A 23561-nucleotide genomic window follows, 5' to 3' on the forward strand; every position below is an offset into this window, starting at 1 on the left:
AGCTTCAACTTTTTGGTTGGAAACTCTAGCGCAACAAGTAACAAATCGTGATTCTCATGATATTATTATTCTTCTCCAGCATGCTAATAATTTCATCTGTGATGCCATTTTTGATATTATTAGAGTTGATGTTAGATTTATGTCTCTGGCTATCTTAGCCAGAAGAGCTTTATGGCTTAAGACTTGGAATGCTGATATGGCTTCTAAATCAACTCTACTTTCCATTTCTTTCCAGGGAAACAAATTATTTGGTTCTCAGTTGGATTCTATTATTTCAACTGTTACTGGTGGGAAAGGAACTTTTTTACCACAGGATAAAAAATCTAAAGGTAAAAACAGGGCTAACAATCGTTTTCGTTCCTTTCGTTTCAACAAAGAACAAAAGCCTGATCCTTCGTCCTCAGGAGCAGTTTCAGTTTGGAAACCATCTCCAGTCTGGAATAAATCCAAGCCTGCTAGAAAGGCAAAGCCTGCTTCTAAGTTCACATGAAGGTACGGCCCTCATTCCAGTTCAGCTGGTAGGGGGCAGGTTACGTTTTTTCAAAGAAATTTGGATCAAATCTGTTCACAATCTTTGGATTCAGAACATTGTTTCAGAAGGGTACAGAATTGGTTTCAAGATGAGACCTCCTGCAAAGAGATTTTTTCTTTCCCATGTCCCAGTAAATCCAGTGAAAGCTCAAGCATTTCTGAATTGTGTTTCAGATCTAGAGTTGGCTGGAGTAATTATGCCAGTTCCAGTTCCGGAACAGGGGATGGGGTTTTATTCAAATCTCTTCATTGTACCAAAGAAGGAGAATTCCTTCAGACCAGTTCTGGATCTAAAATTATTGAATCGTTATGTAAGGATACCAACGTTCAAGATGGTAACTGTAAGGACTATATTGCCTTTTGTTCAGCAAGGGAATTATATGTCCACAATAGATTTACAGGATGCATATCTGCATATTCCGATTCATCCAGATCATTATCAGTTCCTGAGATTCTCTTTTCTAGACAAGCATTACCAATTTGTGGCTCTACCGTTTGGCCTTGCTACAGCTCCAAGAATTTTCACAAAGATTCTCGGTGCCCTTCTGTCTGTAATCAGAGAACAGGGTATTGTGGTATTTCCTTATTTGGACGATATCTTGGTACTTGCTCCGTCTTTACATTTAGCAGAGTCTCATACGAATCGACTTGTGTTGTTTCTTCAAGATCATGGTTGGAGGATCAATTTACCAAAAAGTTCTTTGATTCCTCAAACAAGGGTAACCTTTCTGGGTTTCCAGATAGATTCAGTGTCCATGACTCTGTCTTTAACAGACAAGAGACGTCTAAAATTGATTACAGCTTGTCGAAACCTTCAGTCACAATCATTCCCTTCGGTAGCCTTATGCATGGAAATTCTAGGTCTTATGACTGCTGCATCGGACGCGATCCCCTTTGCTCGTTTTCACATGCGACCTCTTCAGCTCTGTATGCTGAACCAATGGTGCAGGGATTACACGAAGATATCTCAATTAATATCTTTAAAACCGATTGTTCGACACTCTCTAACGTGGTGGACAAATCACCATCGTTTAATTCAGGGGGCTTCTTTTGTTCTTCCGACCTGGACTGTAATTTCAACAGATGCAAGTCTCACAGGTTGGGGAGCTGTGTGGGGATCTCTGACGGCACAAGGAGTTTGGGAATCTCAGGAGGTGAGATTACCGATCAATATTTTGGAACTCCGTGCAATTTTCAGAGCTCTTCAGTTTTGGCCTCTTCTGAAGAGAGAATCGTTCATTTGTTTTCAGACAGACAATGTCACAACTGTGGCATACATCAATCATCAAGGAGGGACTCACAGTCCTCTGGCTATGAAAGAAGTATCTCGAATTTTGGTTTGGGCGGAATCCAGCTCCTGTCTAATCTCTGCGGTTCATATCCCAGGTGTAGACAATTGGGAAGCGGATTATCTCAGTCGCCAAACGTTGCATCCGGGCGAATGGTCTCTTCACCCAGAGGTATTTCTTCAGATTGTTCAATTGTGGGGGCTCCCAGAGATAGATCTGATGGCCTCTCATCTAAACAAGAAACTTCCCAGGTATCTGTCCAGATCCCGGGATCCTCAGGCGGAGGCAGTGGATGCATTATCACTTCCTTGGAAGTATCATCCTGCCTATATCTTTCCGCCTCTAGTTCTTCTTCCAAGAGTAATCTCCAAGATTCTGAGGGAATGCTCGTTTGTTCTGCTAATAGCTCCGGCATGGCCTCACAGGTTTTGGTATGCGGATCTTGTCTGGATGGCATCTTGCCAGCCATGGACTCTTCCGTTAAGACCAGACCTTCTGTCACAAGGTCCTTTTTTCCATCCGGATCTGAAATCCTTAAATTTAAAGGTATGGAGATTGAACGCTTGATTCTTGGTCATAGAGGTTTCTCTGACTCCGTGATTAATACTATGTTACAGGCTCGTAAATCTGTATCTCGAGAGATATATTATAGAGTCTGGAAGACTTATATTTCATGGTGTCTTTCTCATCATTTTTCTTGGCATTCTTTTAGAATACCGAGAATTTTACAATTTCTTCAGGATGGTTTGGATAAGGGTTTGTCCGCAAGTTCTTTGAAAGGACAAATCTCTGCTCTTTCTGTTCTTTTTCACAGAAAGATTGCTATTCTTCCTGATATTCATTGTTTTGTACAAGCTTTGGTTCGTATAAAACCTGTCATTAAGTCAATTTCTCCTCCTTGGAGTTTGAATTTGGTTCTGGGAGCTCTTCAAGCTCCTCCGTTTGAACCTATGCATTCATTGGACATTAAATTACTTTCTTGGAAAGTTTTGTTCCTTTTGGCCATCTCTTCTGCTAGAAGAGTTTCTGAATTATCTGCTCTTTCGTGTGAGTCTCCTTTTCTGATTTTTCATCAGGATAAGGCGGTGTTGCGAACTTCTTTTGAATTTTTACCTAAAGTTGTGAATTCCAACAACATTAGTAGAGAAATTGTGGTTCCTTCATTATGTCCTAATCCTAAGAATTCTAAGGAGAAATCATTGCATTCTTTGGATGTTGTTAGAGCTTTGAAATATTATGTTGAAGCTACGAAATCTTTCCGTAAGACTTCTAGTCTATTTGTTATCTTTTCCGGTTCTAGGAAAGGCCAGAAAGCTTCTGCCATTTCTTTGGCATCTTGGTTGAAATCTTTAATTCATCTTGCCTATGTTGAGTCGGGTAAAACTCCGCCTCAAAGAATTACAGCTCATTCTACTAGGTCAGTATCTACTTCCTGGGCGTTTAGGAATGAAGCTTCGGTTGACCAGATCTGCAAAGCAGCAACTTGGTCTTCTTTGCATACTTTTACTAAATTCTACCATTTTGATGTATTTTCTTCTTCTGAAGCAGTTTTTGGTAGAAAAGTTCTTCAGGCAGCGGTTTCAGTTTGAATCTTCTGCTTATGTTTTTTGTTAAACTTTATTTTGGGTGTGGATTATTTTCAGCAGGAATTGGCTGTCTTTATTTTATCCCTCCCTCTCTAGTGACTCTTGTGTGGAAAGATCCACATCTTGGGTAGTCATTATCCCATACGTCACTAGCTCATGGACTCTTGTTAATTACATGAAAGAAAACATAATTTATGTAAGAACTTACCTGATAAATTCATTTCTTTCATATTAACAAGAGTCCATGAGGCCCACCCTTTTTTGTGGTGGTTATGATTTTTTTGTATAAAGCACAATTATTCCAATTCCTTATTTTATATGCTTCGCACTTTTTCTTATCACCCCACTTCTTGGCTATTCGTTAAACTGATTTGTGGGTGTGGTGAGGGGTGTATTTATAGGCATTTTAAGGTTTGGGAAACTTTGCCCCTCCTGGTAGGAATGTATATCCCATACGTCACTAGCTCATGGACTCTTGTTAATATGAAAGAAATGAATTTATCAGGTAAGTTCTTACATAAATTATGTTTTTTGTATCGCAATACAGTCCACTGACAAAATAAAAAAAAAAAGATTTGAAAGAGTTGGTATATCCTGAGGGAATGTAACCAACAAATACCCTTACTAAAAAATCCACTCTTAATGGCACACAGGAGGGTAAAAAGTTTAAAAGAACATTTGATAAAAACTGATGTGGGATCCAGTAAAGAGTACACACAGAAATATATAGGTAACAAGATAATGGGCAGTTTTCTATGTTTAAACTGTATGAGTTCTAGCTCAGTTATGAGAGGAGAACATTTCTATCATCCACACAGTGGAAAGAAATATACTATCAATGGGTTCTATACTTGTGAAACCACTTTTGTGGTGTACCTTTTAAAATGTACATGTTCAATGATGTACTTAGGGGAAATTACACGTAAAGTAAGGGACAGAATGAACCAACATCGCTCCAATATCAGATGCAAAAACCTGGAGGCTCCCCTGTCCAGACATTTTCTGGAAAAAGGCCATGGCATAAGTCAACTGAGATGGCAGGTCATTGACCATATACGGCCTTCCAGAAGTGGTATGGACAGGGAAAAACTTCTAAAGCAGAAAGAAATGTGGTGGATACACAAACTTGAAACATTGGCCCCTAGGGGCCTTAACAAAGATTATGATCTTACCTGTTTCTTTTAGAAAAGGTATTAAGTTTTATCTTCCAGAAAATGAAATTGTTTATTATTTTTGTAAATTTGGATAATTTATATTTCCCTGAATGTTTACAGGTACCACTTTAACTTCCATCTCCGTATATCTCAGTTTTAAAGATATGATAAACATTGTGAAGTAACAGTGTCTAAGAAATTATATTTATAGATGTTTTATAAGCTGTGATATATAGTACTATAGATATAACCATGTTATTATTAAAATGTCCACAAGAGGGAGTATGTGTACAGTCAGAGGTCATTTGGTGTGAAAAATTAGATTTAAAAGTCTTGTGAAAATGTATAATACTTGAGCATGACTAAGGGGTTTTAACCCCGAAACGTTGCTGTTTTTCTTTGTCTAAATAAAGTCTTTTAAAGATTTCTAAGAGTGCGGTGGGCATCTTCGGAGTTATTATTGATGATGTACAGACTCCGCAGTGTCTCTAGTCCTATCGTGCACCCCACCGTAGTGCTGTATCGTCACTTGCTTAGCTTGCTTCTAGATTGTAAGTTCCCATGATAACAGGTCCCTCAATTCCTCCTGTATTTGTTTGTCAAATTTTGTCTTATCTCTTACAAGTATTGCATCATTGTTTTACTAATATCAATTGTACCCATGGACAGCGCTGCGGAATATGCTAGCGCTATATAAATAAAGTATAAAGCTTATTTTTGAATCGCTGTCTTGTCTATATTTTTGTATCACTTGTATAGCTCTAGTCTTATGGCACACTACAAATACTACAAAGATACTAATGCTTTTTTTGTTCTTCTACTAGACCAGAGCGGGAGCGAGCTACATTTATTCCAATAGCGCGACCGGGCATTCTGTGACTAGCCAGCAAGCCCGCAAAACACTTTGGATATCCAAGACCCGCTCAGTAAATCCTGGCGCGGGGTCCAACGTTACACTGCAACATCTGAAAATACTTTTAATTTTTCGAAGTTAGCGCTTAAATAATTATTCTGAACCTTTACTTTCCCTTTAATAATAATAATAATAATAATAATATATTTTAACACAGTTTTTATAGGGAATATTAAGTTTATAAGTTTTTTGTAAATCACATTAGAAGGGGACATGAGTCAGTTAAACTTTCATGGTTCAGAAAGAGCTTGCCATTTTAAAAAACTTTTCAATTTACTTCTCTTATCAAATGTACTTTGATCCTTTGGTATCCTTTATTGAAAAGCATACCTAAGTAGGCTCAGAGTTAGCAAAGCAGAAATGGGAACTAGCTAGTGATTGGAGGCTGTACACATATGTCTCTTGTCATTGGCTCAGAAGATGTGCTCAGCTAGCTCCCAGTAGTGCATTGCTCCAGAGCTGACTTTAACCATGTGTATAACACAGTTATATGCAAGCAATAATACATTTCTCTAAAACAAAATGTGGCAAATTGATTAGTAGATTTCTAAATTCATTTAAAGAGACACTGATTCCAAATTATTTCTTTTGTGATTCAGACAGAGCATGACATTTTAAGCAACTTTCTAATTTACTCCTATTATCAAATTTTCTTCATTCTCTTTGCATCTCTATTTGAAAAGCAAGCATGTAAGTTTAGATGCCGGCCCATTGTTGGTGAATAACCTGGGTTGTTCTTGCTGATTGGTGGATACATTCATCCACCAATAAACAAGTGCTGTCCAGTGAACTGAACCACAAATGGGCTGGCTCCTTAGCTTAGATGCCTTCTTTTTGAAATAAAGATAGCAAGAGAACAAAGAAAATTGGAAAGTTGCTTAAAATTGCTGCTCTGTCTGAATCATGAAAGAAACAATTTGGGTTCAGTGTCTCTTTAAATAGAAATAATGATAATACTAATTTATTAGCTTGTGCTACATCTTTGACCTGCCCTTTATTTGTGCTGCAGTATTTGTCACATTATCTATGTACAGCATAAGTAAATGGCACTTGTAGGTTTATATCAGGGGCATAAATACAGAAATCTCAATAAAGACCGGACCAGCACATCTAGAGAACCCATCTGGCTCTACAATCCGTATTGGTTTTGGTATGGGGGGGGCTTGTGGGGCCCGGACTCCTCTTGCATCATGATTGGCCCATTTATGTGCCCCCTCATAAAACAGGGCTCAGTGTAAGGAAAGTGTAAGGATTTGTGTTTCCAATGGTGGTGGAATTTCCAAGATGGCCGTCACCGCGTGGTCACAGAAAAACCTGCCACTATATTTCTAAAATCCTCTGGTGCAGACTGTTGATTGTAAACAGCCAGAAAGGGCACTGTTAAAATGGGGACCCCGACACAACTTTTGCCCTGGGGCCCAATGAGGTTTATTTATAGCCCTGGTTTAAAAGATTCTAAAAGCGGAAAAAAAATACCTTAACAATTCTGAAAATAACATGTCCCTTTAATGTATATAAATAATCGTCCATTCCGTTTGGCATCTCCCAATAGCTCTATGACATCTCACGTTTCATAATATAATTTACCAGTACCTCACACATAGAGGCCCATTTATCAAGCTCAGACTCGCCAGAAACGCAAGTTATGGAGCAGTGGTCTAAAGACCGCTACTCCATAACCTGTCCGCCTGCTCTGAGCAGACATCGCAACAATTCAACCTGATCGAGTATGATCGGGTTCATTGACACCCCCCTGCTGGTGGCCGATTGGCTGCGAGTCTGCAGGGGGCGGCGTTGCACCAGCAGCTCACAAGAACTGCTGGTGCAATGCTGAATACGGAGAGCGTATTGTTCTCCGCATTCAGCGATGTCTGTCGGACCTGATCCGCACTGTCGGATCAGGTCCGACAGACCTTTGTTAAATAGGCCTCATAATCTTAGCCTTCATCTCAAGTCACAACTTTTGAATACTGAACCAAATGATGTGTCTGGATCCCTATCTTAAATTATAGAAGAATTTGATGTTTCTTTTTACTCTGGTGGATAAATATTCAAGTTATCTGCAAATAAAACATAAGAAGAATTTACCTTAATAACTGAGGATTAACAAAAGATAGCAGATCCTGGAAAAGTTTGTATAAAGATCCAATTAAAAAGTATGGGCCAAACGCAGTCAACAACACTTTTAAGAAGGAGGGGTTTTTATGCTTTTTGTTATTGACAATTAAAACTTCTGATTCGTTAGGCTTTTCATCGATATGATTTTGCGTATCTTCGGATTGTTTATTGAATTGCACTTGGCTATTCCTGGAATATAAAACAAATGGATTCATTAAAAATAAGCAATAAACAATTAATTACAAATATGAAATATATCAACTTGTGATATTGTTGCTTTTGGAAAGGAGCTTTTCAATTAACCCTTTCCATTGCAGTGCTGTCTGACAGTAAAGGAAGTTGAAGAAGGGTCCCTGTTGCTGATCCCTCTGGATTGGTATAAAAAGGATGTTTATTTATTTAGTTTATATTTAACATATAGGGGTTCAGTGTTGGAGATGTTTGAAGTGGTGTAGAGAGGGGATCACCAATGAGGTGGTAATGTAAGATGTTAACCTTAGTGGCAAAGGGGTTTGCAACAAGAGTTTAATTGAGGTGGGGGTACTGAATGTGGGTTTTTAAGAGGGTTTACATAGGGAAAAGGGTCATAATTTAATTAATGAGCTTTAATGTGTTTTATTTGATATCTGGTTGAACACTTCTCTATTCTTGCTTAATCAGCCATGATACCCAATAGTTTTGGAAGGAAGGTTGTGGTTACTTGTGAAGGGGGATTGAATCAGCCAATGTAGGGAATTGTGCTTGAGAGAGATTGCTTTCAAGGTTAATTGTATTTGGGAGGGATTGGGTCAGTCATTTTAGATTTCTGTGGTAGGTAGAGTTTGCAGGGATTGGGAAAGAACAATTACAGAATTTTCCATGGTGGGGGTTCTAGATAGCAGGGTATTATGCTGTGAGAAAGGATTCGGTTACAGTAATTTGCATTGGTGGGGGATCTACATAGTAGGGTTAGGGTATTATGCTGTGAGAGAGGATTTGGTTACTGTAATTTGCATTGGTGGGGATCTACATAGTAGGGTTAGGGTATTCTGCTGTGAGAGAGGATTTGGTTACTGTAATTTGCATTGGTGGGGGATCTAGATAGCAGGGTTAGGGTAGTATGCCATCAGAGAGGATTCGGTTACTGTAATTTGCATTGGTGGGGGATCTAGATAGCAGGGTTAGGGTAGTATGCCATCAGAGAGGATTTGGTTACTGTAATTTGCATTGGTGGGGGATCTAGATAGCAGGGTTAGGGTAGTATGCCATCAGAGAGGATTCGGTTACTGTAATTTGCATTGGTGGGGGATCTAGATAGAAGGGTTAGGGAATTATGCCGTGAAAGAGGATTCGGTTACTGTAATTTGCATTGGTGGGGATCTACATAGTAGGGTTAGGGAATTATGCCATGAGAGAGGATTCGGTTACTGTAATTTGCATTGGTGGGGGATCTATATAGTATTATGCCGTGTTGAGAGGATTCAGTTACTGTAATTTGCATTGGTGGGGGATCTAGATAGCAGGGTTAGGGAATTATGCCATCAGAGAGGATTCGGTTACTGCATTGGTGGGGGGATGTATAAGCTGCGGTTAAGGTTCACCAGCATCTGGAGTTTATCACAACATCATTGTTATACAACCGTCACTATAAACAGCAAGTCACATATGATCTTGATCCATAATGTAGTGTGACAGTTGTCATATTTATTTAAAACTTGTTCTTGTAAATGAATAACTCTTAGCCCCAACCTCTTTGATTTTTTCTGGGCATGAGATAAAAAGAGATATATGTATTTGCTTGTTAAATAATTAGACAATGAATCCCTTTGAAGCAACATAACACCCACACCCAAAACCATATCTAATACATACTGTTGCTGCTTTTTGTTTTTTTCTTTCTCCCACTCTTTGATTAGCTTAGACACAGCCACCTTTGATGTGTCATCGTTGTTTAGTGCCCACAGGTCCTTGTCTTCAAGTGGCCTTTTGTAACCAAGAATAGCCATGCTGTAAGTGTACAACAACTTATCAGATCAGTGCAATAAAACTATTTAGACAATGTAACACTATACACAAATTAAGGTGGCTAATAGCATTTAAAAGAAATATTAACCTGAAAAAAAATCTGCTTTACTTATTAAAAAGTAAAAATTTAATATATATGTTTGTTCATGAAAAAAGCTTATTTAAAGCTATCTAGATTGATATTGAGATGCTACATAACTAAGCGCTAAAGGCAATTGCTCACATGGGCACGCCTCTTATAGCCTCTTATAGCCTAGCATAAAGGGCTAGATTACAAGTGGAGCGCAAAATATTGCTTTTGCGAAAGTGATATTTGTGCTCCACTGAGTAATACCAGTGCACAGAAATGTGCGCTGGTATTACAAGTTAACTGCAATGCAAACACAACCTCGTGTCCGCATTGCTGGGAAGCATTGTGCTCACGAGAACGTGCTTCCATAGGCTCCAGCGAAGGGGATACGTTGTGCAGCGATGGCAGCAAATTATAAATATATATATATATATATACTTATATGAATATTTATTTATTTGTTAATATGTTTATATACAGATATTAACACATAAACATATATATTTACAGGGAACACACAGTTCCTATAGATCGCAAACTAACATCCCCCACACCTGCCAACTTTAGCCTCTACAAACTGCTAACTGCAATTACTTTAAAAAAAAATAAAGATGCTACTATCTTTATTTTTTAATAAAATATATCACACTTGATTTTGGGGGACATTTATAAAATTAACCAGAGATCTGATCCCTGGTTAATTATATAAGTGCTAATTGCTCCCGCGAGCTCACGATAGCAGTAACCAGTCACTTGGCTGGTTATTTAACACGTGCCCGCAAATGCAGGTGTGCAATAAATTATCGCTACACTTGTAATCCAGGCCAAAGTAGTTTTATACAGGGCGGGAACAACGGCTTTTCAAAAACAAAAACTTTAATATCCCTAATAAACATTTTCTTTCATTAGAGAGAGCACACAATTTTAAGCCACTTTACTATTTTCAAATTTACTTCATTCTCTAGGTAGGCTCAGGAGCAGCAATGCACTCCTGGGATCAAGCTGCGTCTTGGTGGCTGCATGTAATTGTCTCTTGTCATTGGCTCATCCAATGTGTTCAGCTAGCTCCCAGCAGTGCAAAAAAGCACATTTGACAATAAAGGTAAATTAGAAAGTTGATTAAAATAGATTGCTCTAAATTTTTTTTTACTTTAGCGTCCCTTTAAAGGGCCATTACAGTGATAAAATTACAACCTCACAAACGTGTTAAACACATAGTTAAAGTTTTCCTTGTGAACCACATAGCACTGCAGGTCCAGAGCAGAAACTGAAACAGATCCAATGAGCTGCAGTAGTTGCACAGAATGTTGTGATGCTGATTGGATCAGTGATAGTTTCCACTTGGGACCAGGGGCCCCATTACATATGCAGCGTCGTCCGTAAAATCCTCCGGCGCCAGATTTTACACGATTTTGGTATTACATATACGGCATAGCATACAAGTTACGTGCATATATTTCACCCGTTGCTCGCAATTATTACTCCCATAGGCTAACATGGGACCGCGTCGTAAATTGGTATCCAATATCCAGCACAAGGACTTACGTGGCGAAAATGGAGAAATCTTACTCCATTTTTACCTCGCCATAAAAGGCAGCCGTAGCAAGCCTTGAGCTGAGTATGGGAGCACCGTAACTCCCGAAAATGCCTGCAAAAATAAACTAACACCTAACGCATGCGCAATGTCTATCTACCTGTCAACCACAATCCCCCACCGCAATAACTAATAAAGTCTATTAACCCCTATATCCGTCAACCCCAACATCGCAAACTACCTCTTAAAACTATTAACCCTTAATCCGACATTAACCCACAACGCTATTAACCTATTTAAGTATTAACCCCTAAACCGCCATAGCCCACATAGCCTATTAAATGTATTAACCCCTAATCTGCCGCCGCCAACGTCGCCGCCACTATAATAAATTTATTAATCCCTAAACCTAAGTCTAACCCTAACCCTAACACCCCCCTAACTTAAATATTATTTAAATAAATGTAAATAAATTTACTATTATTAACTAAATTATTCCTATTTAAAACTAAATACTTACCTATAAAATAAACCCTAAGATAGCTACAATATAATTAATAATTACATTGTAGCTATTTTAGGATTTATTTTTATTTTACAGGCAAGTTTGTATTTATTTTAACTAGGTAGTTATTAAATAGTTAATAACTATTTAATAACTATTGTACCTAGTTAAAATAAATACAAACTTGCCTGTAAAATAAAAATGAATCCTAAAATAGCTAAAAGGTTAATACTACATCTGTATATATTTACACAAGGTGCAGCAACATTACACACCATCTGATGCATTTTCCTCAGATACATTGCGCTTCCTCAAAGACCCTGCACTCTCTTTATTGGCTCTGTACACCAACACTCCTTTCATAATAACTGACTTGCTGTCCCTTCCCATTATGCAGTTCTAGTGGGTCAAATAGTATTAGCCAGGACATTAAACTTAAAGGGATACCCACATTTTTTTACTTTATGATTCAGATAGAGCATGCAATTTTAAGCAATTTTCTAATGTACTCCTATTGTCAACTTTCTTTCATGTAATTAACAAGAGTCCATGAGCTAGTGACGTATGGGATATACATTCCTACCAGGAGGGGCAAAGTTTCCCAAACCTTAAAATGCCTATAAATACACCCCTCACCACACCCACAAATCAGTTTTACAAACTTTGCCTCCAAGGGAGGTGGTGAAGTAAGTTTGTGCTAGATTCTACGTTGATATGCGCTCCGCAGCAAGTTGGAGCCCGGTTTTCCTCTCAGCGTGCAGTGAATGTCAGAGGGATGTGAAGAGAGTATTGCCTATTGAATGCAGTGATCTCCTTCTACGGGGTCTATTTCATAAGGTTCTCTGTTATCGGTCGTAGAGATTCATCTCTTACCTCCCTTTTCAGATCGACGATATACTCTTATATTTACCATTACCTCTACTGATTCTCGTTTCAGTACTGGTTTGGCTTTCTACAAAACATGTAGATGAGTGTCCTGGGGTAAGTAAGTCTTATTTTCTGTGACACTCTAAGCTATGGTTGGGAACTTTATTTATAAAGTTCTAAATATATGTATTCAAACATTTATTTGCCTTGACTCAGAATGTTCAACTTTCCTTATTTTCAGACAGTCAGTTTCATATTTGGGATTATGCATTGAATTATCATATTTTTCTTACCTCAAAAATTTGACTTTTTTCCCTGTGGGCTGTTAGGCTCGCGGGGGCTGAAAATGCTTCATTTTATTGCGTCATTTTTTGACGTTATTTTGCGCCAAAAATGTCGGCGTTCCGGATGTGGCGTCATTTTTGGCGCCAAAAGCATTTAGGCGCCAAATAATGTGGGCGTCTTATTTGGCGCTAAAAAATATGGGCGTCGCTTTTGTCTCCACATTATTTCAGTCTCATTTTTCATTTGCTTCTGGTTGCTAGAAGCTTGATATTTGGCATTCTTTCCCATTCCTGAAACTGTCTTATAAGGAATTTGATCTATTTTGCTTTATATGTTGTTTTTTCTCTTACATATTGCAAGATGTCTCACGTTGCATCTGAGCCAGAAGATACTACAGGAAAATCACTGCCTGCTGGATCTACCAAAGCTAAGTGTATCTGCTGTAAACTTTTGGTAGCTATTCCTCCAGCTGTTGTTTGTAATAATTGTCATGACAAACTTGTTAAAGCAGATAATATTTCCTTTAGTAATGTACCATTGCCTGTTGCAGTTCCCTCAACATCTAAGGTGCAGAATGTTCCTGATAACATAAGAGATTTTGTTTCTGAATCCATAAAGAAGGCTTTGTCTGTTATTTCTCCTTCTAGTAAACGTAAAAAGTCTTTTAAATCTTCTCTCTCTACAGATGAATTTTTAAATGAACACCATCATTCTGATTCTTTGGACTCTTCTGGTTCAGAGGATTCTATCTCAGAGATTGATGCTGATAAATCTTCATATTTATTTAAGATGGAATTTATTCGCTCTTTACTTAAAGAAGTACTAATTGCTTTAGAAATAGAGGATTCTAGTCCTCTTGATACTAATTCTATACGTTTGGATAAGGTTTTTAAAGCTCCTGCGGTTATTCCAGAAGTTTTTCCTGTTCCTAATGCTATTTCTGCAGTAATTTCCAAAGAATGGGATAAATTGGGTAATTCATTTACTCCTTCTAAACGTTTTAAGCAATTATATCCTGTTCCGCCTGACAGGTTAGAATTTTGGGACAAAATCCCTAAAGTTGATGGGGCTATTTCTACCCTTGCTAAACGTACTACCATTCCTACGTCAGATGGTACCTCGTTTAAGGATCCTTTAGATAGAAAAATTGAATCTTTTCTAAGAAAAGCTTATCTGTGTTCAGGTAATCTTCTTAGACCTGCTATATCATTGGCTGATGTTGCTGCAGCTTCAACTTTTTGGTTGGAAACTCTAGCGCAACAAGTAACAAATCGTGATTCTCATGATATTATTATTCTTCTCCAGCATGCTAATAATTTTATCTGTGATGCCATTTTTGATATTATTAGAGTTGATGTTAGGTTTATGTCTCTGGCTATCTTAGCCAGAAGAGCTTTATGGCTTAAGACTTGGAATGCTGATATGGCTTCTAAATCAACTCTACTTTCCATTTCTTTCCAGGGAAACAAATTATTTGGTTCTCAGTTGGATTCTATTATTTCAACTGTTACTGGTGGGAAAGGAACTTTTTTACCACAGGATAAAAAATCTAAAGGTAAAAACAGGACTAACAATCGTTTTCGTTCCTTTCGTTTCAACAAAGAACAAAAGCCTGATCCTTCGTCCTCAGGAGCAGTTTCAGTTTGGAAACCATCTCCAGTCTGGAATAAATCCAAGCCTGCTAGAAAGGCAAAGCCTGCTTCTAAGTTCACATGAAGGTACGGCCCTCATTCCAGTTCAGCTGGTAGGGGGCAGGTTACGTTTTTTCAAAGAAATTTGGATCAATTCTGTTCACAATCTTTGGATTCAGAACATTGTTTCAGAAGGGTACAGAATTGGTTTCAAGATGAGACCTCCTGCAAAGAGATTTTTTCTTTCCCGTGTCCCAGTAAATCCAGTGAAAGCTCAAGCATTTCTGAATTGTGTTTCAGATCTAGAGTTGGCTGGAGTAATTATGCCAGTTCCAGTTCCGGAACAGGGGATGGGGTTTTATTCAAATCTCTTCATTGTACCAAAGAAGGAGAATTCCTTCAGACCAGTTCTGGATCTAAAATTATTGAATCGTTATGTAAGGATACCAACGTTCAAGATGGTAACTGTAAGGACTATATTGCCTTTTGTTCAGCAAGGGAATTATATGTCCACAATAGATTTACAGGATGCATATCTGCATATTCCGATTCATCCAGATCATTATCAGTTCCTGAGATTCTCTTTTCTAGACAAGCATTACCAATTTGTGGCTCTACCGTTTGGCCTTGCTACAGCTCCAAGAATTTTCACAAAGATTCTCGGTGCCCTTCTGTCTGTAATCAGAGAACAGGGTATTGTGGTATTTCCTTATTTGGACGATATCTTGGTACTTGCTCAGTCTTTACATTTAGCAGAGTCTCATACGAATCGACTTGTGTTGTTTCTTCAAGATCATGGTTGGAGGATCAATTTACCAAAAAGTTCTTTGATTCCTCAAACAAGGGTAACCTTTCTGGGTTTCCAGATAGATTCAGTGTCCATGACTCTGTCTTTAACAGACAAGAGACGTCTAAAATTGATTACAGCTTGTCGAAACCTTCAGTCTCAATCATTCCCTTCGGTAGCCTTATGCATGGAAATTCTAGGTCTTATGACTGCTGCATCGGACGCGATCCCCTTTGCTCGTTTTCACATGCGACCTCTTCAGCTCTGTATGCTGAACCAATGGTGCAGGGATTACACGAAGATATATCAATTAATATCTTTAAAACCGATTGTTCGACACTCTCTAACGTGGTGGACAGATCACCATCGTTTAATTCAGGGGGCTTCTTTTGTTCTTCCGACCTGGACTGTAATTTCAACAGATGCAAGTCTCACAGGTTGGGGAGCTGTGTGGGGATCTCTGACGGCACAAGGAGTTTGGGAATCTCAGGAGGTGAGATTACCGATCAATATTTTGGAACTCCGTGCAATTTTCAGAGCTCTTCAGTTTTGGCCTCTTCTGAAGAGAGAATCGTTCATTTGTTTTCAGACAGACAATGTCACAACTGTGGCATACATCAATCATCAAGGAGGGACTCACAGTCCTCTGGCTATGAAAGAAGTATCTCGAATTTTGGTTTGGGCGGAATCCAGCTCCTGTCTAATCTCTGCGGTTCATATCCCAGGTGTAGACAATTGGGAAGCGGATTATCTCAGTCGCCAAACGTTGCATCCGGGCGAATGGTCTCTTCACCCAGAGGTATTTCTTCAGATTGTTCAAATGTGGGGGCTCCCAGAGATAGATCTGATGGCCTCTCATCTAAACAAGAAACTTCCCAGGTATCTGTCCAGATCCCGGGATCCTCAGGCGGAGGCAGTGGATGCATTATCACTTCCTTGGAAGTATCATCCTGCCTATATCTTTCCGCCTCTAGTTCTTCTTCCAAGAGTAATCTCCAAGATTCTGAGGGAATGCTCGTTTGTTCTGCTAATAGCTCCGGCATGGCCTCACAGGTTTTGGTATGCGGATCTTGTCCGGATGGCATCTTGCCAACCATGGACTCTTCCGTTAAGACCAGACCTTCTGTCGCAAGGTCCTTTTTTCCATCCGGATCTGAAATCCTTAAATTTAAAGGTATGGAGATTGAACGCTTGATTCTTGGTCAAAGAGGTTTCTCTGACTCCGTGATTAATACTATGTTACAGGCTCGTAAATCTGTATCTCGAGAGATATATTATAGAGTCTGGAAGACTTATATTTCTTGGTGTCTTTCTCATCATTTTTCTTGGCATTCTTTTAGAATACCGAGAATTTTACAGTTTCTTCAGGATGGTTTAGATAAGGGTTTGTCCGCAAGTTCTTTGAAAGGACAAATCTCCGCTCTTTCTGTTCTTTTTCACAGAAAGATTGCTATTCTTCCTGATATTCATTGTTTTGTACAAGCTTTGGTTCGTATAAAACCTGTCATTAAGTCAATTTCTCCTCCTTGGAGTTTGAATTTGGTTCTGGGAGCTCTTCAAGCTCCTCCGTTTGAACCTATGCATTCATTGGACATTAAATTACTTTCTTGGAAAATTTTGTTCCTTTTGGCCATCTCTTCTGCTAGAAGAGTTTCTGAATTATCTGCTCTTTCTTGTGAGTCTCCTTTTCTGATTTTTCATCAGGATAAGGCGGTGTTGCGAACTTCTTTTGAATTTTTACCTAAAGTTGTGAATTCCAACAACATTAGTAGAGAAATTGTGGTTCCTTCATTATGTCCTAATCCTAAGAATTCTAAGGAGAAATCATTGCATTCTTTGGATGTTGTTAGAGCTTTGAAATATTATGTTGAAGCTACGAAATCTTTCCGTAAGACTTCTAGTCTATTTGTTATCTTTTCCGGTTCTAGGAAAGGCCAGAAAGCTTCTGCCATTTCTTTGGCATCTTGGTTGAAATCTTTAATTCATCTTGCTTATGTTGAGTCGGGTAAAATTCCGCCTCAGAGAATTACAGCTCATTCTACTAGGTCAGTATCTACTTCCTGGGCGTTTAGGAATGAAGCTTCGGTTGACCAGATCTGCAAAGCAGCAACTTGGTCCTCTTTGCATACTTTTACTAAATTCTACCATTTTGATGTATTTTCTTCTTCTGAAGCAGTTTTTGGTAGAAAAGTTCTTCAGGCAGCGGTTTCAGTTTGAATCTTCTGCTTATGTTTTTCGTTAAACTTTATTTTGGGTGTGGATTATTTTCAGCAGGAATTGGCTGTCTTTATTTTATCCCTCCCTCTCTAGTGACTCTTGTGTGGAAAGATCCACATCTTGGGTAGTCATTATCCCATACGTCACTAGCTCATGGACTCTTGTTAATTACATGAAAGAAAACATAATTTATGTAAGAACTTACCTGATAAATTCATTTCTTTCATATTAACAAGAGTCCATGAGGCCCACCCTTTTTTGTGGTGGTTATGATTTTTTTGTATAAAGCACAATTATTCCAATTCCTTATTTTATATGCTTCGCACTTTTTTTCTTATCACCCCACTTCTTGGCTATTCGTTAAACTGATTTGTGGGTGTGGTGAGGGGTGTATTTATAGGCATTTTAAGGTTTGGGAAACTTTGCCCCTCCTGGTAGGAATGTATATCCCATACGTCACTAGCTCATGGACTCTTGTTAATATGAAAGAAATGAATTTATCAGGTAAGTTCTTACATAAATTATGTTTTTCTTCGTTCTCTTGCTATCTTAATTTAAAAAAAGCAGAAATATAAGCTTAAGAGCCAGCCTAATTTTGGTTCAGCACCCTGGATAGTGCTTGCTGATTGGTTGCTACATTTAGCCACTAATCAGCAAGCACTACCCAGGTGCTGAACCAAAAATGGGCCGGCTTCTAAACTTAGATTCCTGCTGTTCAAATAAAGAGAACGAAGAAAAATTGATAATAGGAGAAAATTAGAAAGTTGCTTAAAATTGCATGCTCTATTGGAATCATGAAAGAAAAAATTTGGGTTTAGTATTCCTTTAAAATGTAATTTCTCAAACGTTTGGACATTATTTATTTGCCCACTTTTCCTGTATTTTATATTTGCATATTGTTATTTTCCCACTGCTCCAGAGAGATTTGAGTGCATTGGTGTAATTCAGAACCCTGACGATACTATATGCTGATCAGTGATCACTTTATACATACAGGGGCTCATTTATATTTTTTTCCTAATTGGCCACTGCAAGAAAGATAAGATAAACAACACCCAAGAGGGTTATTTAAGGGGTGTGTCCCTGAACTGCAAAATTTTAACAAATTTGAATGTATTTATTTTGTATATAGATCTTTCTCTTGCTATGTTTGGTTGAAGAGAAAACCTAGTTAGGTTCATGAGTGTGCACGTCACTAGCACTCTCTGGCAGCAGTGTTTGCAACAATGTTTGTAGCAATGTTATACATTGCTGTAGACACTTCTGCCATAATATTGCTACAGACTTTGTTAAAAACACTGAAGCCAGAGAGTGCCAAAGTCACTTGCATGTCATTGAGCTTAGTAAGGTTTATTCTGCTTAAAGGGATAGTAAAGTCATAATTAAACTTGCATGATTCAGAAAGAGCATGTAATTTTAAGACACTTTTAAATTCACTTCTATTTTCAAATGAGCTACGTTCTCTTGGTATCCCTTATTGAAAAAGAATATGCACATATCCTACACTAGTGTGAGCTGGCTGCTGATTGGTGCCTGCAGACATTTGTCTCTTGTGATTAACTAACTAGCGACTAGAGTCTTGTGTTAGCCTTAAAAAGCAGCGTTAAGGGGTCCTAATGCTGCTTTTTAACGCCCGCTGGTATTACGAGTCAGTCAGGTACAGGTGTACCGCTCACTTTTTTTCCGCGATTTTAGCATACCGCAAATCCCCTTACGTCAATTGCGTATCCTATCTTTTTAATGGGATTTGCCTAATGCTTGTATTACGATCGCTGGAAAAAGTGAGCGGTACACCCTCTCCTGTCCAGACTCCTAACGCATTTAAAAGTCAGTAGTTAAGAGTTTTATGGGCTAACACCGGAACATAAAACTCTTAACTAAAGTGCTAAAAAGTACACTAACACCCATAAACTACCTATTAACCCCTAAACCGAGCCCCCCCACATCGCAAACACTATAATAAAATTATTAAACCCCTAATCTGCCGACCGGACATCGCCGCCACTTTAATAAATGTATTAACCCCTAAACCGCCGCACTCCCGCCTCACAAACACTAGTTAAATTTTATTAACCCCTAATCTGCTGTCCCCAACATCACCGACACCTACCTACAATTATTAACCCCTAATCTGCCACCCCCAACGTCGCCGCCACTATAATAAATTTATTAACCCCTAAACCGAAGTCTAACCCTAACCCTACCCCCCCTAACTTAAATATAATTTAAATAAATCTAAATAAATTTACTATAATTAACTAAATAATTCCTATTTAAAACTAAATACTTACCTGTAAAATAAACCCTAAGCTAGCTACAATATAACTAATAGTTACATTGTAGCCATTTTAGGATTTATATTTATTTTACAGGCAACTTTGTATTTATTTTAACTAGGTACAATAGTTATTAAATAATTATTAACTATTTAATAGCTACCTAGTTAAAATAAATACAAATTTACCTGTAAAATAAATCCAAACCTAAGTTACAATTACACCTAACACTACACTATAATTAAACTAATTACCTAAACTACCTACAATTATTTACAATTAATTTAAATAAACTAAATTACGGAAAAAAACCCCCCACTAAATTACAGAAAATAAAAAAAGAATTAAAATTTTTTAAAGCTAATTACACCTACTCTAATCCCCCTAATAAAATAAAAAAAGCCCCCCAAAATAATAAAATTCCCTACCCTACACTAAATTACAAATAGCACTTAAAAAGGCCTTTTGCGGGGCATTGTCCCAAAGTAATCAGCTCTTTTACCTGTAAAAAAAAATACAATACCCCCCCAACATTAAAACCCACCACCCACACACCCAACCCTACTCTAAAACCCACCCAATACCCCCTTAATAAAACCTAACATTACCCCCTTGAAGATCACCCTACCTTGAGACGTCTTCACCCAGCCGGGCACAAGTGGACCTCCAGAGGGGCAGAAGTCTTCATCCGATCTGGCCAGAAGAGGACATCCAGACCGGCAGAAGTCTTCATCCAGGCGGCATCTTCTATCTTCTTCCATCCGGAGCGGAGCGGGTCCATCTTGAAGACATCCGACACGGAGCATCCTCTTCCTTCTTGATCCGACGACTGAATGAAGGTTCCTTTAAGTGACGTCATCCAAGATGGCGTCCCTTCAATCCCGATTGGCTGATAGAATCCAATCAGCCAATCGGAATTAAAGTAGGAAAAATCCTATTGGCTGATGCAATCAGCCAATAGGATTGAAGTTCAATCCTATTGGCTGATCCAATCACCCAATAGGATTGAGCTCGCATTCTATTGGCTGTTCCAATCAGTCAATAGAATGCGTGCTCAATTCTATTGGCTGATTGCATCAGCCAATAGGATTTTTCCTACCTTAATTCCGATTGGCTGATAGGATTCTATCAGCCAATCGGAATTGAAGGGACGCCATCTTGGATGACGTCACTTAAAGGAACCTTCATTCAGTCGTCGGATCAAGAAGGAAGAGGATGCTCCACGTCTGATGTCTTCAAGATGGACCCGCTCCGCTCCGGATGGAAGAAGATAGAAGGTGCCGCCTGGATGAAGACTTCTGCCGGTCTGGATGTCCTCTTCTGGTCGGATCGGATGAAGACTTCTGCCCCTCTGGAGGTCCACTTGTGCCCGGCTGGGTGAAGACATCTCAAGGTAGGGTGATCTTCAAGGGGGTAGAGTTAGGTTTTATTAAGGGGGTATTGGGTGGGTTTTAGAGTAGGGTTGGGTGTGTGGGTGGTGGGTTTTAATGTTGGGGTGGGTATTGTATTTTTTTTCACAGGTAAAAGAGCTGATTACTTTGGGGCAATGCCCCGCAAAAAGCCCTTTTAAGGGCTATTTGTAATTTAGTGTAGGGTAGGGAATTTTATTATTTTGGGGGGCTTTTTTATTTTATTAGGGGGATTAGAGTAGGTGTAATTAGCTTTAAAAAATTTTAATTCTTTTTTTATTTTCTGTAATTTAGTGGGGGGTTTTTCCGTAATTTAGTTTATTTAAATTAATTGTAAATAATTGTAGGTAGTTTAGGTAATTAGTTTAATTATAGTGTAGTGTTAGGTGTAATTGTAACTTAGGTTAGGATTTATTTTACAGGCAAATTTGTATTTATTTTAACTAGGTAGCTATTAAATAGTTAATAACTATTGTACCTAGTTAAAATAAATACAAAGTTGCCTGTAAAATAAATATAAATCCTAAAATGGCTACAATGTAACTATTAGTTATATTGTAGCTAGCTTAGGGTTTATTTTACAGGTAAGTATTTAGTTTTAAATAGGAATTATTTAGTTAATTATAGTAAATTTATTTAGATTTATTTAAATTATATTTAAGTTAGGGGGGGTTAGGGTTAGACTTAGGTTTAGGGGTTAATAAATTTATTATAGTGGCGGCGACGGCAGATTAGGGGTTAATAGATTTATTATAGTTGCGGCGACGTTGGGGGGGGCAGATTAGGGGTTAATAAATAAACTGTAGGTTTCGGCAATGTTGGGGGCAGCAGATTAGGGGTTCATAGGGATAATGTTGGTGGCGGCGGTGTCCGGAGCGGCAGAATATTGGTTAATAAATATAATGTAGGTGTCGGCGATGTTGGGGGCGGCAGATTAGGGGTTAATAAGTGTAAGAGGGGTGTTTAGACTCGGGGTTCATGTTAGGGTGTTAGGTGCAGACATAAAAAGTATTTCCCCATAGGAAACAATGGGGCTGCGTTAGGAGCTGAACGCTGCTTTTTTTTAAACAATTTTCTAATTTACTTCCATTATCTATTTTGCTTCATTCTCTTGATACCCTTGCTGAAAAGCATATCTAGATAGGGTTTGTGTCTGCTAATTGGTGGCTGCACATAGATACCTTGTGTGATTGGCTCACCCATGTGTATTGCTATTTCTTCAGCAAAGGATATCTAAAGAATTAAAGGGACAATGAACCCAATTTTTTTCTTTCGTGATTCAGATAGAGCATGCAATTTTAAGCAACTTTCTAATTTAATCCTATTATCACATTTTCTTTCTTCTCTTGGTATCTTTATTTGAAATGCAAGAATGTAAGTTTAGATGCCGGCCCATTTTTGGTGAACATCCTGGGTTGTTCTTGCTGATTGGTGGATAAATTCATCCACCAATAAAAAAGTGCTGTCCAGAGGTCTGAATAAAAAAAAAAGCTTAGATGACTTGATTTTCAAATAAAGATAGCAAGAGAACGAAGCAAATTCGATAATAGGAGTACATTACAAAGTTGCTTAAAATTGCACGATCTATCTGAATCACAAAAGAAAAAAATTGGGTTCAGTGTCCCTTTAAGCAAATTAGACACTAGAACTAAATTGGAAAGGTATTTAAAATTGTATTCTCTACCTGAATCATGAAAAAAAATCCTTTAAACATACTGAATAAGTTTCATTCATTTCTTGTTCAGAGAAGAACTGCTTAGTATTTCAGGCAATTCTGGATTGCCTTTTGGATAGTACCAGACCAGACTGTAAATTCTACAAGAAGACTACAAGAAGCTGCATCCTGGTTGGGAACAATATAATATAACAAGTTAGTAATAAGCTGTGTTGATTTGCAGTTGATTGAATCTCTCTGTCATTTGTTGTAGAATAAAAAAAATAATCTAATTTTCCTTCACACGTTCCACTAAAAGCTCATTAAGTCTGTAATACTGAAATCCAGAAATATTAGTGTTGGTTTTATTGATTTACAACACTATGTTTTAACCACAAATTCCTTCCACAGGAAGCCCATGTACACCCTGGTAATACAAACATCGAAAGAACTCTAGTGGATTATATACACAGCCTCATAATCCCCTCCTCCCGCCAGATGCAGTCTGGATTCCACCCTCAGCATTCCATGAAGACAGCTCTCACTAAAGTGACTAATGACAACACTTAAATGTCACTGCTGGGTGCAGCACGCTAAACCTGATCACTTTCCAAGTGTGTTCACCTTGAGAGACATTTGTAAATATTACATGTTCATGACATCAGTTGTTATATATAGAGAGGAGGGAAGTGAGGAGACAGATTTGCTTGGGACATTAATTTATGTGTGTT

General features: G+C 38.3%; 1 protein-coding gene across 1 annotated transcript in view; it reads right to left on the reverse strand.

Moving 5' to 3' along the window:
• ABCC3 (ATP binding cassette subfamily C member 3) overlaps window positions 1-23561 on the reverse strand; it is a 267779-nt gene that overhangs the window by 118984 nt on the left and 125234 nt on the right. The window contains exons 7-8 of the mRNA XM_053708487.1: window positions 9443-9577; window positions 7562-7780 (exon numbers count right to left, since the gene is read on the reverse strand). Coding sequence (XP_053564462.1) covers window positions 7562-7780; window positions 9443-9577 — 354 coding nt within the window. The remainder of the gene's footprint in view (window positions 1-7561; window positions 7781-9442; window positions 9578-23561) is intronic.

The sequence above is a fragment of the Bombina bombina genome, chromosome 1 (assembly GCF_027579735.1).
Source record: "Bombina bombina isolate aBomBom1 chromosome 1, aBomBom1.pri, whole genome shotgun sequence".
NCBI classification, from domain to species: Eukaryota; Metazoa; Chordata; class Amphibia; order Anura; family Bombinatoridae; genus Bombina; species Bombina bombina.